We start from the raw sequence: 14815 nt of genomic DNA, 5'->3' as shown, positions 1-14815 counted from the left end.
TCTTCAAAAGAAAAAAAAAAGGTAAGAAAAAGGACTGAGTATAATGCTGACACAGGCCTTTGGCTGAAGCAAGTTGCAAGGGTTTTAAAACCAGTTCAGCTCCTGGATTTCAAAGGGAATGTGGATGGATCTCTGAGGAGAGCTGCTGTAATGGGTGGATGCATTTGAAAACAACTTCAGTCCCTGAAAAAGCAAATGTGTAAGCAAGAATTGTGTGCAGCCATGCCAAGCTGGGATGAGTTAAACTAGATTTTAGTTTGTGATTCTCTGTGAAAAAAGTGGGTACAAAGTCCTAAGGGAGGAGTACAGACTGCTGGATTTTTAATGAAATGTTAAAGTTTGTGTGCTTATTCTTTCTTGTTAAATGGCAAAGCAGCAGCCACAGTAAATCTAGCTGAGGTCAAAATTTTTAAAGCCATTATGGATATTTCCAGAAAACCAATACTCTTGACAGAATATTCCCTGTGACTTGCTCAGGCCCTGAAAGTCAAAGGCATTAAATGTGGTTTAGTTTTCATATCTAATTGCTTTGAAGTGGGTGATATGTGCTGTTGAAATGGTGTTTTAGTTTGCACACTGTTAATTTCTGTGTGGCAGATATGTTTTAATTTGTTCCAGAAGAGAGCTGTGTTAGTCATATGGAAGTGATAGAATTATATTTTGCATATACAGTAATTCTGTGCCTTTTCAAGTGCACACCATCTGTTCAGCTTTTTGCCAGCAAGGCACAATTTTACTGCAGCCTGCAGAAAAGAGACATCCTGGTCAGTCTGGTCAGGGAGAGCACTGAGCAAAGGGCTGAGACTTCTTTGTTCTGGGGCTCAAATGTCCTCTCTGTGCCTCAGTGTCTCTTCCTTTAAAGCCAAAAAAATTGGTTCTAGGCTTTACTTGCAAAAATATTGCAGATACTGAGATGAGCTGATCTAGGAGAAAAACAAGTGTGTGTAACAATTCATTCAAAGCCAGATTCTGTGAGGTCCTGAACACTTCTGTTGCTGAGTTGTTGAATACCTCCCTGCCTTGAATCCTCAGGGGAAAAAAAATGTGATTGTTAAAATTTTTGTTATTCCTTCTCCTCTTGCTGTGTATATTGGTGAAGCATAAAGACACACTTGTATTTTTTTGTGTGTGTGGAGACAGCATTATTGGTAGCTTGTTCAGCAAAGGTGTTAATGATTGCTGATGGTGTTTGTCTGAATCTCTTGTTTGTGTTCCAGCACAAAGCATGTTGCACATTGGGAACCTGCCACATGCAATGAGTGATGTTATGCACAGATAGCTTTGCTCAGTGCTGTCAGTGCTGCTGGAATAAAGGGATTCCTGTTTTCCCTCTGCAGGGTACAAGAAATCACTGAGGATGTTAGAACACTTTGAGCCTCTAACTTTATTCTTTAGCAATGTGTCTGGTGTGGGCTTAAAATACCCTTTTTCCACTAGAACCTCTCTTGATTTTGAAGTTTTTTTTCACTTAAAACCAAACATTTTTTATACTCAAAAGAATGTTTATATGAAATGGGCTTAAAGTTCTGGAGGAGGGTTGTAGTGCCTGCATGACTGCTCAGCTAACTGGGCTGTGCTGCCAGCTTAAAAATCCTTTCCTGTTGGGGAAACTCATTGGATTCCAATTGGAAATCTAAATACATTTAAATAATTAAGCAAGTGGGCAAAAATAAATAGAGATTTTTTTAAATGCGCCTAGTACATTTTATTTTGTCTTCTTTTATTTCCACAGTCTGTTGTTAATCTGTATTACATTTATTTTAGCAAAGTGCTCTCCAGCCTTTTAGGTTTGGCTTGTCTGGTCCTCCCTCTGCAATATTTATATATATTTTTGCTCTTTAGCTTGCAGGAAGTCTTCCCCTCACCACTGCCAGGCACATTTTCCTTTCCCCAAACCTTGCCCTTCAGCTCCTTGCCCCTTCCCAGTGCCTGTTCCAGCTTTAGACTGGAGTGGGGGAGTTCCTACAAAGCTGATTACTTTGGAGCCTGCAAAGCCTTCCCCTCTTTGTGTGCCTTTAAATACAACCCAGCCCAAATTGTGCTTTAGTGTTTGGTGTTTGCAGGCTGCTGTTGAGCAGGCTCCCACCTAGTTCCATACCTCAGCTGAGTTGTTCTGTGCAGTTTAAAAAGTGTTCCTGCCACAGTTTGTGTACCCACAGTTTTCTTTCCCCACATTTTGGCCAGGGGTGATATTTGTTTGCCTCTCCTGGCATTGGTGACAAGAGGGAGCATCTACTCCTCTGGGAAACAGCACTTGGCAGCAGGCAGGGCACAGTTCCCTGAGCCAGGAGAAGAGCTCCCTTGCATGTTAGTCTTCTCATGAATCTGAGTCTTTAATTAAGTTTTTAATGATTTGCTCCAGGCTTCAAAAGAATTATAACCTCTGCAGCCAGGCAACTACAATAGGAAATTAATTAGGGTGAGGAGAGCAATGCAAGTATCATTTTAAACTGGGCTCCTGAAAGAGGAGGTAACATTGCTTACTTTAATTTCCCTTTGATTTTCAGCCCTGTTGCTTGGCAGTCCCTAAACCAGCAGGGTGTAGCTGAAGGCCCAATGACATTCTGGGACAATAATTGCATTTATTGTTTTTCCTTTGCTTTCTAGTCCAAACCATATGTTTCTGCCTTTCAAGATTAGCCCTGGGCTCTGCTCTATCTCTGTTGAGGGCTTGTGTGCTGCGGGTGCAGGCTGGGCTCTACCACAGCAGCAGTCCTGCCTGGGAGGGGAGTCTGCTTGCATTTCAGCTCATGGCAGAGCCCACTGCAGTGCCCTGGAGTATTCACATGCTTTTTGAGCAGAGAGAAGCTGTGAGACAAGCAGAGAAGAAGGAAAACACAATTCTTATCTTGCTTGCTGTGCTTGTGTTAAAGTAGAATGTAATATAGAGATTGTTTACCCAAAGTGAATGAAATATAGAGATTGTTTACCCAAAGTGAATGAAATATAGAGAATGAAATATAGAGATTGTTTACCCAAAGTGAATGTAATATAGAGAATGCAATATAGAGATTGTTTACCCAAAGTGAGGAGGATGTTTTGTTCCCTTGGCCTATCAGGGCCAAGGAGTGTGTGTGTGTCAGAGAGAGAATGAGATGAGTGCAGTGTGAGCAGTTGTAAGCAAGAGTAAGTGCAGAGCAAATTCAGCTTAAATGCAGTGTACATGGTATAGTGTAATACAGCCTTCTGATGGTAAAGTCAAATGCATCATTCTCTCTCCCCTTTGATTTACAATAGTGCCCCACCTCCAGAAGCCTGGGCCATGAGGCTGCCAGCTGTGCAGGGTGAGCAGCTGCATGGAATGGCACTGACAGCCTTTGCTGGCCAGTCTCCTCCTGGTGGCCTGGCTGCCAGGCAGGGCTGCTGATTTACTGGGGGTGCAGCTCCCTGCTGGGGGTTCCAGCAGGCTGATACTTCTGCTATGTGTATCTAAATTGAAAACTGATTTTTAGGATATCATTCATACATGAAATATGCTGTCTCTGCAGGTTGTGATTAAAAAATGGTCGATTCCTTGTCCTCTACCTCTGAGTAGTGCCATAGAGACTTTACAGGTACAGTGCATGCTGGTTTGAAGTTCTAATTTTATTAGTAAACTGTATTGCTTTTTTTACATTAACACTTTCAGAATGGCTTGCAGTTTAAATTCCTTCTTTTATTAATCATCACAGAATCTGAAAAGTTTCATGTCCGTGGTTTGGGCTTATTCTTTCATTATGCCTTTTTTTTTTTTTTGCATTTATGTTTTACAGGTTTCAAATTCTACTGGGGATTGTAAAGCAAAGCTCTTTCATCTTTCAAAAGAGGTAATCTCTATTAACAATACACAAACTTAAAGGGGGGTGGTGGTATTTAAAAAATTGGGGTTTAAACCTTACCCAGGGTAAACTGTCTTTGTATAAAACTCGTTATGGGCTGCTGAAATATTTTCTGTACCTGCTGCCAAGTGCTATCCAGTCTCACTTCTTTTTGTATGAAGGCTGATTGTCCAAGTTAGCATTATGAAAATATTTTGGAAATATGACCAAAGAAGAAAGTATAACAGCTGAAGCAGTGGTCAGCCTCATCATGCAATCAGATCAAGCCCTCAGCTGGAAGTTGGTGCTGCTTGGCTGTGTGCTCTTAGTTCCTGGCAGGGTTGAGCAGCTTTCCTGAAACTAACCTTAGTTTTTCCTTACCTGAAGCTGATTCTTCAGGCCTGCTACAATCTTGTGCATCTCATTGGGTGCCAGCTCTGCTATTTGTTAATTAACATGGCATTTAAATCATTTAACCACCCATCAAGGCTTGCAGGAGGGAAAGTGTCATGTAGAGCCCTGATCTCTAGGGGGTGAAGAGGAAGGGAAAAGGTAAATCTGGGATAGCTCTGTAGTGAGATCTAGGAGGGATGTGGCTGCATTTCTCTGAAAAAAACAAAAGTCCACCCTACCTTCCCAAGAAAAAGGAAAGGAAAGGAAAAAAAAAACATTGAGCAATGCAAACATCAGACAAATGTTGTCTGTAGATCAAAGAAGAAATGGTGCTTTGACCAGAAACATCTAATGTGAGATTCTGGCCTTTAGTGCTTTGAAGACTCTTGGGACTCATCTCTCCTTCTTTTTTAAAATTACCTTTATCAATAGAAAGTGGCAAATCTTTACCAGCATGGGCTTGATTATTTCAGCACAAAAGTGTTTGTTATAGCACAGCATATTCTACTTGGCAATTGCAGTGAGCTGTACTAGATGATTCATCTCTTTTATTACAGATTTTTGGAATAATACACCACTAATTGTGTGGTTGCATCTTTAATTACATAACTGTCTTAAAACTTGAGATGCCAAGCATGTTATATTTCCTGTTAATATTTCCTTTTATATTTTATATTTCATCCAAATTTTTCTGAAGGAGTAATAAAATAGTGAGGTCAGGGTGAAGGAATCAGTAATTTGACAGCCATGGATATTAGAATTTGGAAAAATTCTTAGAGAATTTCACCAGTGATACACTGGCTCTGGGACACATCCTGCCCTTTCTACATAAGTACTTGGCTTCAGTATAGTGAAAAAAGAAAATCTCCCAGTTTTTGGTTTATAGGCAGCATGACTTCTCCTGATGATGAAACTGAGCTATGTGCACTTGAACTGACATGACTTGAAAAGGTTGAATTTTTGTGGACTGATTAGAGACACCATTTCTGTCTTGTGGAGATTTATCTCAAAGCATTCATCTGGAAATTTTTCCACTGACTTCCAGCACTTGAACTGAATTCTGAGTTCATACAGATATTTTTCCAACCAGCAGTAACAGCAAACAACTTACAAGATGTTTTCTTTCTCTTTCAGAGTGCTTATGCAATACCAACTATGGCCTTCTCTTTTCTGTGCCATACCTCAGTCTTGCCAATCTATTGTGAGCTCCAAAGGTAATGTATGAACACATGCAATATTAAAATAGAATTATAACCTTTTTGTAATACTTTCCCTGAGTATTTTTTATTTTTAGGTCAGTGCAGAATTCGCTGCAGAATAAGGAGCTTTCATGGTTTTGGGAAATGTACAGTTTTAGTCTGTCCTGGCTTTTTCTCTCTTAGAGGAATGAAAAGTAACAAATGTGGTTCCATCATCAGTGTCAGGATATTATCCTGCTCTGGACAGTCAGGAGAAAAAAAAGGGTCATTTGCTAAGGTACTTTAATAGCCATATTTTAAGGCTGTAACTGAATCTGCATTTGGCCATACCTGATCCAGTGATGGTTTTTGACACAGATTCTGTTCCTAGCTCTGAACAGGTTGTCATTGTGGTAAATCCCAATTTTCATTTAAAAGAGACACTGGTAAGTCTAAATTCCATACAAGATAAGGACAGTGTTAATTGTCTGCTTGAAAAGTGCCCTTTTAATTACTAGATTAAAAATACTTTTAAACCCCCTAAATGTCAGTGACAGCACAGACCTCAGCAAATCCTCAGTGGCCTTAAATTGGACCAAAACTTCCTTATGAAATGCAAGGTACTGTATGGATTGTGCTGTGTTTAATCATCCCCAATACTGATAAAACAACACTGATTTCCTTTTCTTCCTCCATTTTAGTCCATCCAAAAGGAGAATGCAGAATGTCACTGTCACAGGAATTGGGCTGAGTTTCCTAATTTACTTCATATCTGCTCTCTTTGGGTACCTGACATTTTATGGTAAGTGATTTCTTCAGGTATTCCTTGGAACCAAAGTTAATGATAACAGATAAATGTCTTCTGCCTGGAATGCGTCAGGCATTAGAACACTTGAACCCTCAGAATTTAAAAATTCAAAAGGAAAGGCTTTGAGCTAGGTTTTCCAGCACTGCTTCTGGTTCCTGAGCCAGAAATGTGTTTGTTTGATACATGAACTGAACCAAGAACTGCACATTTCCTGGAAATGTTGTTGATATTTGATGAAGTAACTGTACCTTTTAATTATCAATCAGAAGTGTGGGTGGGGTATCAAACACTGGCCCTACAAATTCTACAGACATTTTCATTTGCTGTGGAGTTTAGGTGACAGTGTGCTGCAGTACCAATTTAATTACTCTACATTTGGACTTCTAAATACTTCTGGGTACAGATTTTCAGTATAGTTTAAACATAGATGACTTCTTCTGTCTGGCATTCTTGTACTTCAGAAAGATTTCAGGCCCCTTTTTTTAAAATTCCATCCCAGCCCTGGCAGAAGTAGGTGAGTGTCCATTTCATACAGCAGTGGCAACACAATTAGTTTATTGAATTTCCTCTACTTGCTGATTCTGTTGTAGTTTCATACCAATGCTGTCACATAAATGCATCACAGTCATCCATGAGGATCCTTCTGATGTCTTCTGAAAACTCTTATTATGAGATGTTCACATGCTGATCTTCATTGATTGGAGTGAATAAAAATTCTTACAGGAGACTGTAAGGCAGTAAATGAAAGTTCTGGTGAGGATTTCCTCTCCTTTCAAGTGTTTCATAATTCTTGATTATGATGGGTGGGGGATGAGAGGGTGTCTGATAAAGCACCAGGAATATTGGCTGTCAGTATCTAATAATTCCAGATTTTTAGGGACTTTTGTACCTTTTACCCCCAAGTATAAGCATGTCTGAAAATATTCCCTAGATACCCAGAAACCTTAGAAAAATTATATGGGGATTTTTGAAGGCCCTGATGGCCTATTGGCCACTGTTGCTGTTTGCTGGCTGTCTGCATGAGGTTTGCTGGAGAATATAAATAAATATAAATTTAAGTGCAACTCAGAGAGGTTCAGTAGGCAGTGCAGGGTAATCATCTGTCCAGATGAAATCTTAATAAGAAAGGGAAAAAATAAAAGAGGAAGAAAATAGTCCTGGAAGCCATCCCAGTTCCTGTTACCTTTTCTGCCATGATTTCTTTGGGATCAGATCCTGCCTTCACTCAGTCTGTTTCACTAGGAATGGTTTGGGTTTTCTGCAGGCTTGATTTCCTTTAGGAACTCTAAGACTCAGGAGCCTGAAATGCTGGAATCAAGAGTGGATGTCTGTAAGAGACTTTTGTTGTTTGTTTGGATTTTTCCCCTTGCAAGCTTCTTCTTTTCACTTTTTGGTTGTCTTGTTTAATTAACTTACTTCTTTAAACAGAGAAAGTCTGTTCCCTGTTCCTAAAACACCAGTCTGAGAAAATGTAAAACATTTTCTATTAAATTGGAAACAAAAGAACAGTTCCCTCTTTGAAATGAAGCATGTTTCATCTCTCTGTGGTTCAGATGGTTTCTTCTGTTTTCTGTGAATTTGAAACTTCACAGGGTGACCAGACTTTGAAAATTTCAGTTTATTCTGAAGTCCAAAAAAGCAGAGTTAAGATTAAAAAAGAAAAAAATCAGGGGTAGCAGACCACTCTCAGTGCTCTGACTTTTGCTGTTTAAATTTCCTCCTTTTTTTGAAGCTGTGTCCTTTACATTTGTGTCTTTTCTTTAGGCATCTTTGGCTTCAGCAGAGACTCTGCCTGGCATTGCCTCCTGAAATTTTTAATTTCCCTGAAGATTTTGCCTCCTAGTGTATCAGTAATGCCAGAATGTATCTGCATCCCTCAAGCAGATGGATCCATTGGAATGTCACCTTAATTAATTAGCTCCCCATTGATTAACAAAGCAATTAATTTGTTTTGTTTTCAGACAAAGTGGACACTGAGCTGCTGCAGGGTTACTCCAGGTACCTGCCCCATGATACCATCATCATGACAGTGAGAGCAGCCATTCTGTTTGCTGTGCTCCTGACAGTGCCTCTGATCCATTTCCCAGTGAGTATTCCTGGGAGCTCTGCAGCTGGCACTGAGCACTGGGCACTAATGTTTTGCAGACTGCAATTCTTGAGTCACATCTAGTCTTGTGTATCTTATTCACTTGTCAAGTGATTGATCAAAGACCACATATTTGCATATGTTCCATGAAAGCTCCAAAATAACAACTAACCACTAAGCTAATTTGTGCTCTCGAGACAGATTTCAGATTAAAACTAGCCCACAGCATTGTTTCTAATTTAGAGAATTCAGAACTTCTAAAGTTTATTTAGTTTGATTTTTTTTTCCCCTCTTAAATTGAGTTTTGCTGACTTGGTTTTTCCTTTCTACATGCACGCACCCACACACAAACACACTTGTACTTGAAACTCAATTTGACTGTAAATTAAAAACACATCTAGACCTATTTCACAAAAATAAACCCTAGTTTAGCTTATCAATACTGTAGTAGAATTGAAAATCCATTCTTTTAGGAACTGGCAAAACTCTGTGTATGGAAGCACTGTATAGATTATGTATCAGTTGACAACATGCTGACATTTGCTACCAGGCATTTTCAGAGACAAAGACTGTCCCCCAGGCCTTCTTTTGTCCCTCCAAAAAAGGGAGGGACCAGTCATTCCTTCAGACTAATGACCATGTGATAAATCTTGCTTTAATACTGTAATAAATCTACACTACAGAGAGACAAAGCATTAAACTATTACTGATCTTCTGGCATTTTGATTTTTAAAATGTTCTTTTACATCTGGAATGATGTCATTCTTAAAGTTCTGAAATTGAGGTAAGATCAAAAAATATGTGTGTGTATGTATGTATGTATTTACCCACACAATGTTTGTCTTTTACTGTGCAGGCAAGGAAAGCTGTGCTGATGGTATTTTTCTCTCATCTTCCTGGGTCATGGATTTGCCATATCCTTGTCACCTTAACACTGAATGTAGTTGTTGTTCTGTTTGCAATGTATGTGCCAGACATCAAAAATGTATTTGGAGTAGTTGGTAAGTGCTTGTGGTGGTTGGTTTTTTTGGGTTTTATTTTAATTCAAGAAATTCAGTATATGATTCTGCAATGTGCTTCAGTCTTCTCTAAACAAAATCTTTCTGTTTATTAAAGGTTCAACCACATCAACATGTTTGCTTTTTGTATATCCTGGACTATTTTATCTTAAACTTAACAGAGAGGACTTTATATCACCACAAAAACTTGGGGTATGTTTTCTGTTTTCTCATCTGCACTAATAACATTTAAACAGGCTCATTTTAAATGCATTTTAATACACAGTGGAGCACACAATCTGAGGGGCAAAGCTCTTGTTTTCATTGCAGCTCACAAAATCTCTGAGCATTTTCTTTCATCCCTCCTGGTAGATCTGGTCTGTCTGAAACTCCTTCTTCAGCAGAGTTTTTTGGCAAGCAGTGTGTCCATGTACTGGGCAATTGCTCTGATATGTGCTTTTCCCTATAGTTTTCAGATGTTGACTTTTAATCCAGCTTCTGCTCAGTTTTTACCTGTTGCTCTTTTGTCTGAGCAGTTGGGACAAATCTAAACTGCATTTAAGTGGGACAGTTTTTGTGCTTGTTTTCTATAAAAGACTTTGCAAAAACATCTCTCTTTTTTTTTGTTCTCTTCCTTTTTGTTCGGTTTTTTTCCTCCTCTTTGTGGTTTCTCTTTTGTTGTAGTAGGTTAAGTTCTGGGCTGGAATTTGTGCAGGAGCCTGCTTTTTGCACTGTAACTGTCTGTCTTCGTGTAACCACTGCTCAGCAGAGTGGCCAAAATGCTGACAAAATGTTTATACATAGTTTTTCTGCCATTCTTATGATTCATGGAGCTGCCCTTGTATTGACAAAACAGGGAATCTGAAAGAAAATATAATAATAATGCCCTCTGACCATCTTAAAGTCATGGCTAGTTCCAGCAGATTTGAAACCTGTTATAAATCAACAAGCTGCAGTCTCTTGAACTGTGGTTTTATCATCATCTGGCTAGTCAAAAATGTTAAAAATCCATTGTAATTTTAATTGTATTTTGAGTAAAATATGAATCAGTTTCTCCATTTCTTTAGAGTTCTAAAGGTTATTTTTTGTGCAGCTGGATAGTGTGACTGCTCCTGGAGTTCCCAGGGAACTATGCCAGGCTTGGTTTAGTTTCCCACTAAGCAGATTCTTTGTGTTTGAAGACTGAATAGTTTGAAACATTACAGATTATTTTAAAAGACACTCTTTGTACCTGTTCTTATGGACTTTCATAACATTAATTTTTGCTTTTCTTTCTTCACAGGCATGTGCCTTGGTTATTTTTGGCATTTGTGTTGGCCTTCTCAGTTTGATTCTGATAATTTACAATTGGGTTGATCAATAAGAGCTATTGACACTGTGAACTGAGCTGCAGGGGGACAGCAGGGAGCAGAGAGGTGCCAGCACTGCTGCAGTGAGTGCTGCACATCCCAAAGGAGCACTGACCAAAGCTGCCAAGGAAGAAGCAATGCTCCTTTCACCTCCTTTACTGATGGTCCTTCTTTAATCTTCAGTCATCTTCAGTTACAATTCACCTTTGCCATTCTAAAATAGGAGGTTTTGGTGATGTAATAAGGACAGGTAAAAAGGTCTTGAGAATTTCTGCAATGCAAAAATGGTTTAGGGCACATGGTGAAAAAAACAGAAACTTGAAATTACTTGTCCTTTCAAAACAAGGTGAGCAGACATTACATCATCTTTTTGTGCATAATTTGATTTGTGTACACAGGATAGTGCACATTGTCCTAATCCTTGAAAGATTCCTGTTGCTTGACTAATTTCCAAAATTTCAGCCAGTTCACATTAAGAACTTGTTGACTCCAAGTGTTTACCCTAATTTATCCTAAGGTGGATCCAGAGACCAATTGCCTTAGCTCAGTTTAATGGGCATGTCATGATATTTGTTAATTGTTTTTTAAAATACATTTTTTCTGTGTCAGCACACTTGAATCATCCTGATTAATTTTTAAATTAATTTTGCCCATCAAGCACAATAGCTTTTAGTAGCATTTCATTTTGGTGTTTTCATTTTGCAGTTAATAATAGACATTTTTCAATTAATATCTACTTTTGAGTAGTACTCAAAGTACCTCAGTATTCCTCCAAGTAAAAAACTCTTCTCTTTTTCTCTCTTATTCCCATTTTTACAAATCTTTCAGGTTTGAACTAAAGTGTTTCTATATTTTATGTTCTTTTGTGTTTCAGAGAAGATTGGGCTTAAAAGATGAAAATCTGCCTCTGTTGAAAACAAAGGGAAATTTTACTTTTATGGAACCCTAATTTTACCTCAGATATCTTTGAACTTCCATGTAGTCTTTTATAATTCCTTATTTTTTAGGCCCCTGAATGTGAACGCAGTTTTCAACACCAGCTGGGCTTTGAAAATGATGTACCCACAAGAAAAGTTTTCTTGGGTACCCACAAGAAAAGTTCCTCATTTTTGTAGATTGAAAGCAGTGGCTGAGACCATGGAAGGTTTTTAGCATTTGCTTCTCTCAGGTGGGATCTGATGGCACTAAAGTGGCCTTATCTCCTCAGAGATTTCATGCCCTAAGGAAGCAAAGGCTGATTGATCCTGTCCTGTCTAAAGGGGAGGAGCAGCAAATAGCAGAGTTGGAATCACCTTCTCCATTCCTGATTTCTCCTGCCAGCAGATCACAACAGATCACTGGGCTCTCTCAGGGTCCAGGAGTTACTTTTCATTTTTGATGGATGGCCTGAAGGCACCCAGGTGGTGCAGGTTAGTGCTGCTTCAGAAATCCTTTTGGCTTGGAAGTGTCCTTCTCCCTGGGAGTTTAATTTAGAAACAGACTCTGTGGTGAGGCCAGGGAGCTAACTCAGAAATTTTGGTAGGATCCCAAAGAAAAAGATCCCTGGAAAGGACTGCAGTTCTTTTTCTATCAAAGTTTCTAGCAGAGGTTTCTTGAGTCCAGGTGAGCCCTGTAATAGTTTGGCAGTACCAGAAACAGCAGATCCACACTTGGCCAGGAGTTCCCAGCTCCTCCTGTGGCACTGGCAGTGGCTCCTGTCACATGTTTACCCAGCAGAAAACCGAGGTGACCACGAGATGTGACATTATCTGCCTGAAAAGTGAACTTGCCTTTATTTTTCCCAATTCAAACTGCTGCTAACCAGGTGCAGCTGCCTTCCTGCCTGTGGCTGCCCTTTGATGGCTGACTCTCACGGGCTTTGTTACACTGCAGGGATTCAGATGCTCATGGAATCTCTGGCCCTGCTGTAGAAAACTAAATATATACCTTGTAAAAGTGTACCTTGAGTCAGCACTGACAGCTGTGCATCAGGAAGTGATTTTCTGTCTGACTGAACCAGAACTTCTTTGGAAAACAGGAGACCTTACATTGGTGAGAATGAACTCAGGGATTTTTGTCAGACACTAGAATTTAGGGAGTGTATTTATTAGAAATTTTATGGAAATTGTTTCTCATTTATTATCTGCTCTTGTAGCATACTGTTGAGTAGTACTGGTAGGTCATTACTGCAGTCACTTTTATTTTAAAAACTCCAACCAGTAATGCTGAAGTCTGAATACTTAGATTATCTGTGAGGGGACAAAGTTGGCAAAGCTTTGCTGAGCTTTTGCTCTTCCCTCCTCGCCCTGAAAAAGCTGAATCTCACCATGCACTGTACTGCTCCGTTGCCCTGGGGCAGTTTGGTTTGTGTGCATCATCCTGAAAATATGACTGAGAAAATACCTGAAATACAGTGTTAATTTTACAGGGGATTCCTTAGTGCTGCAGAAATCACTACAGTATTGTTTTTAATCCTTGGGTATTATCCCAACCAGCCTGGCTGCTGACTGACTGTCCTGAAAGGTAACTTTGGAATGATGAATTCCAGTGTGTGAAGTTGATGAGGATGAATGGAAGCAATTCACAGCTCTGCTGAGCTCTGTTATTACATTTTGGCTGCAGAAAGGAGAGCACAGGGGTTTACAGAATGCCTGTTACCTTTCACTGAGAAAAACCCTAGAAATGCTGCTACTTCTGAGTTTCTGTAGTTCATAACTTAAAATATGGAGGAGCAGAAAAATAATTTCTGTTCCCAAATTTAGAAGATATGAGTGTTGTGCACAATGAAAAACCAGAGTAATTTATCCTTCTCACCTCCCACAGCTGTGCTGTGCATTTTGTTTCTCAAGGGTTTTTCTACAATTGTGCACTTCCATGAAGGTTTTGAGCAGAAGAGGCCTCCAGTGTGGAACTCTCAATTCATTTAAATGCTGACAAATATTTTCTTCATTATTCTTGCATACAGATATTTTTTCTTCCAAATTTCCAGATTTATGAATTTCAGTGATTCTGCTTTATTGCCTGTCATCAGCATTTTCCAACCTTCTTCACTGAAGACTTGACAGGGATGAATGAAGGGACCCACAGCATTTCTGAACTCACATGGAAAGGTTCCTTTTCCCTAGTTGAGCAGGAAGAACAGTGTGAGAGATGAAAATTAATTGGTTGCCTTTGATTTATTTTCTCTTCTTCTCCTATTTCCATTCCTTGTCCATTTGGAGGCTACTCAAGTTTCAGCTGGACTGTGGTGAGCTGGGTGTGAAGAATGGTTTTTGTAACCAGCATGGCAGGAAGGAGGCTGCTAAACAACAGAGCTCAAAACTAGGATTATTGTGGAACTCCTTTCTTAGTTAATTTCATTTAACACTGCACCTGAAATTGTTGTTTTCCAGTTGATTTTGGTGTTGAAACCATTCAGTGCAGCTGCTCTCCATACAAAGAAACCTTTGCACATGTTTACTCTTGCTGCCAGTGGGAGAGAATTTTCAGTATTATAAACTGCAGTTTGTGGTGGTGGTCTTGGTATTTGTGTGCTTCAGTGGTGTTCATCCAGGCATGCTTCATGTGGAAATGGAATTCCCAAAAGAAATTAATAATGATGTGGATGTAAAAATTGCCCAGCTCATGTCAAACCTGTGTGTTGTACAACAGATTTTCTGTTCTGAGTTCTTGCCTCAGAGTCACTGTGGAACAGCCAGTGCTGCAAAAAATGCAAAAAATAAAGAACAGCTTACACTCCACACAGCTGTGTGTGTGATCCCCACTCTGTTGTGCAGCTGATGTTCTGCAGCACATCCTGAAATGTTCCCAACTGCCCCTCCCAGGCCAGTCTGCTCCCAGGGATGGATTTTACTCTTTGGACTGTGCTCTCCAGAACACCAGGATGCAACAATGAGCAATGCAGTTATTGTCCTCCCAGGTATTGGTTCATGGACAGCAAACCTGCCTCTTCTGTGCTGTGAACAGGAGCCAGCAGAATTTATTTCAGAGGCTGGTGTTCTTCAAGAATCAGGAGGTTGGAAGTTAACAAATGTAACTAATCTCAGTGTCTCAGCTGGAAGTGAATGCATCTAACCCAAACTTACTGGTGGTTTAGCTACAACCACTTGCCAGGTAGGAGCTTACCACAAACAGAACTGACCCACATGTGTGCATGATGTTTAGAGCTTTTGAAAATGTCAGTTGTACTCAGGAAGTTTAAAAAAACCCACAGAATGGAAGGTTGTA

General features: G+C 39.6%; 1 protein-coding gene across 1 annotated transcript in view; it reads left to right on the top strand.

The window, feature by feature from the left end:
• SLC38A6 (solute carrier family 38 member 6) overlaps nucleotides 1-14311 on the top strand; it is a 37544-nt gene extending 23233 nt beyond the window's left edge. The window contains exons 9-16 of the mRNA XM_058806850.1: nucleotides 3489-3554; nucleotides 3753-3806; nucleotides 5325-5404; nucleotides 6070-6170; nucleotides 8138-8262; nucleotides 9119-9263; nucleotides 9379-9473; nucleotides 10543-14311. Of these exons, the coding sequence (XP_058662833.1) occupies nucleotides 3489-3554; nucleotides 3753-3806; nucleotides 5325-5404; nucleotides 6070-6170; nucleotides 8138-8262; nucleotides 9119-9263; nucleotides 9379-9473; nucleotides 10543-10623 (747 nt within the window). The 3' untranslated portion in view covers nucleotides 10624-14311. The remainder of the gene's footprint in view (nucleotides 1-3488; nucleotides 3555-3752; nucleotides 3807-5324; nucleotides 5405-6069; nucleotides 6171-8137; nucleotides 8263-9118; nucleotides 9264-9378; nucleotides 9474-10542) is intronic.
• The last annotated feature ends 504 nt before the right edge of the window (nucleotides 14312-14815 follow it).

This window comes from Ammospiza caudacuta, chromosome 6, assembly GCF_027887145.1.
Source record: "Ammospiza caudacuta isolate bAmmCau1 chromosome 6, bAmmCau1.pri, whole genome shotgun sequence".
NCBI classification, from domain to species: domain Eukaryota; kingdom Metazoa; phylum Chordata; class Aves; order Passeriformes; family Passerellidae; genus Ammospiza; species Ammospiza caudacuta.
The sequence above is the reverse complement of the archived record's forward strand: the minus strand, read 5'-3'. Positions and strand labels throughout refer to the sequence as shown.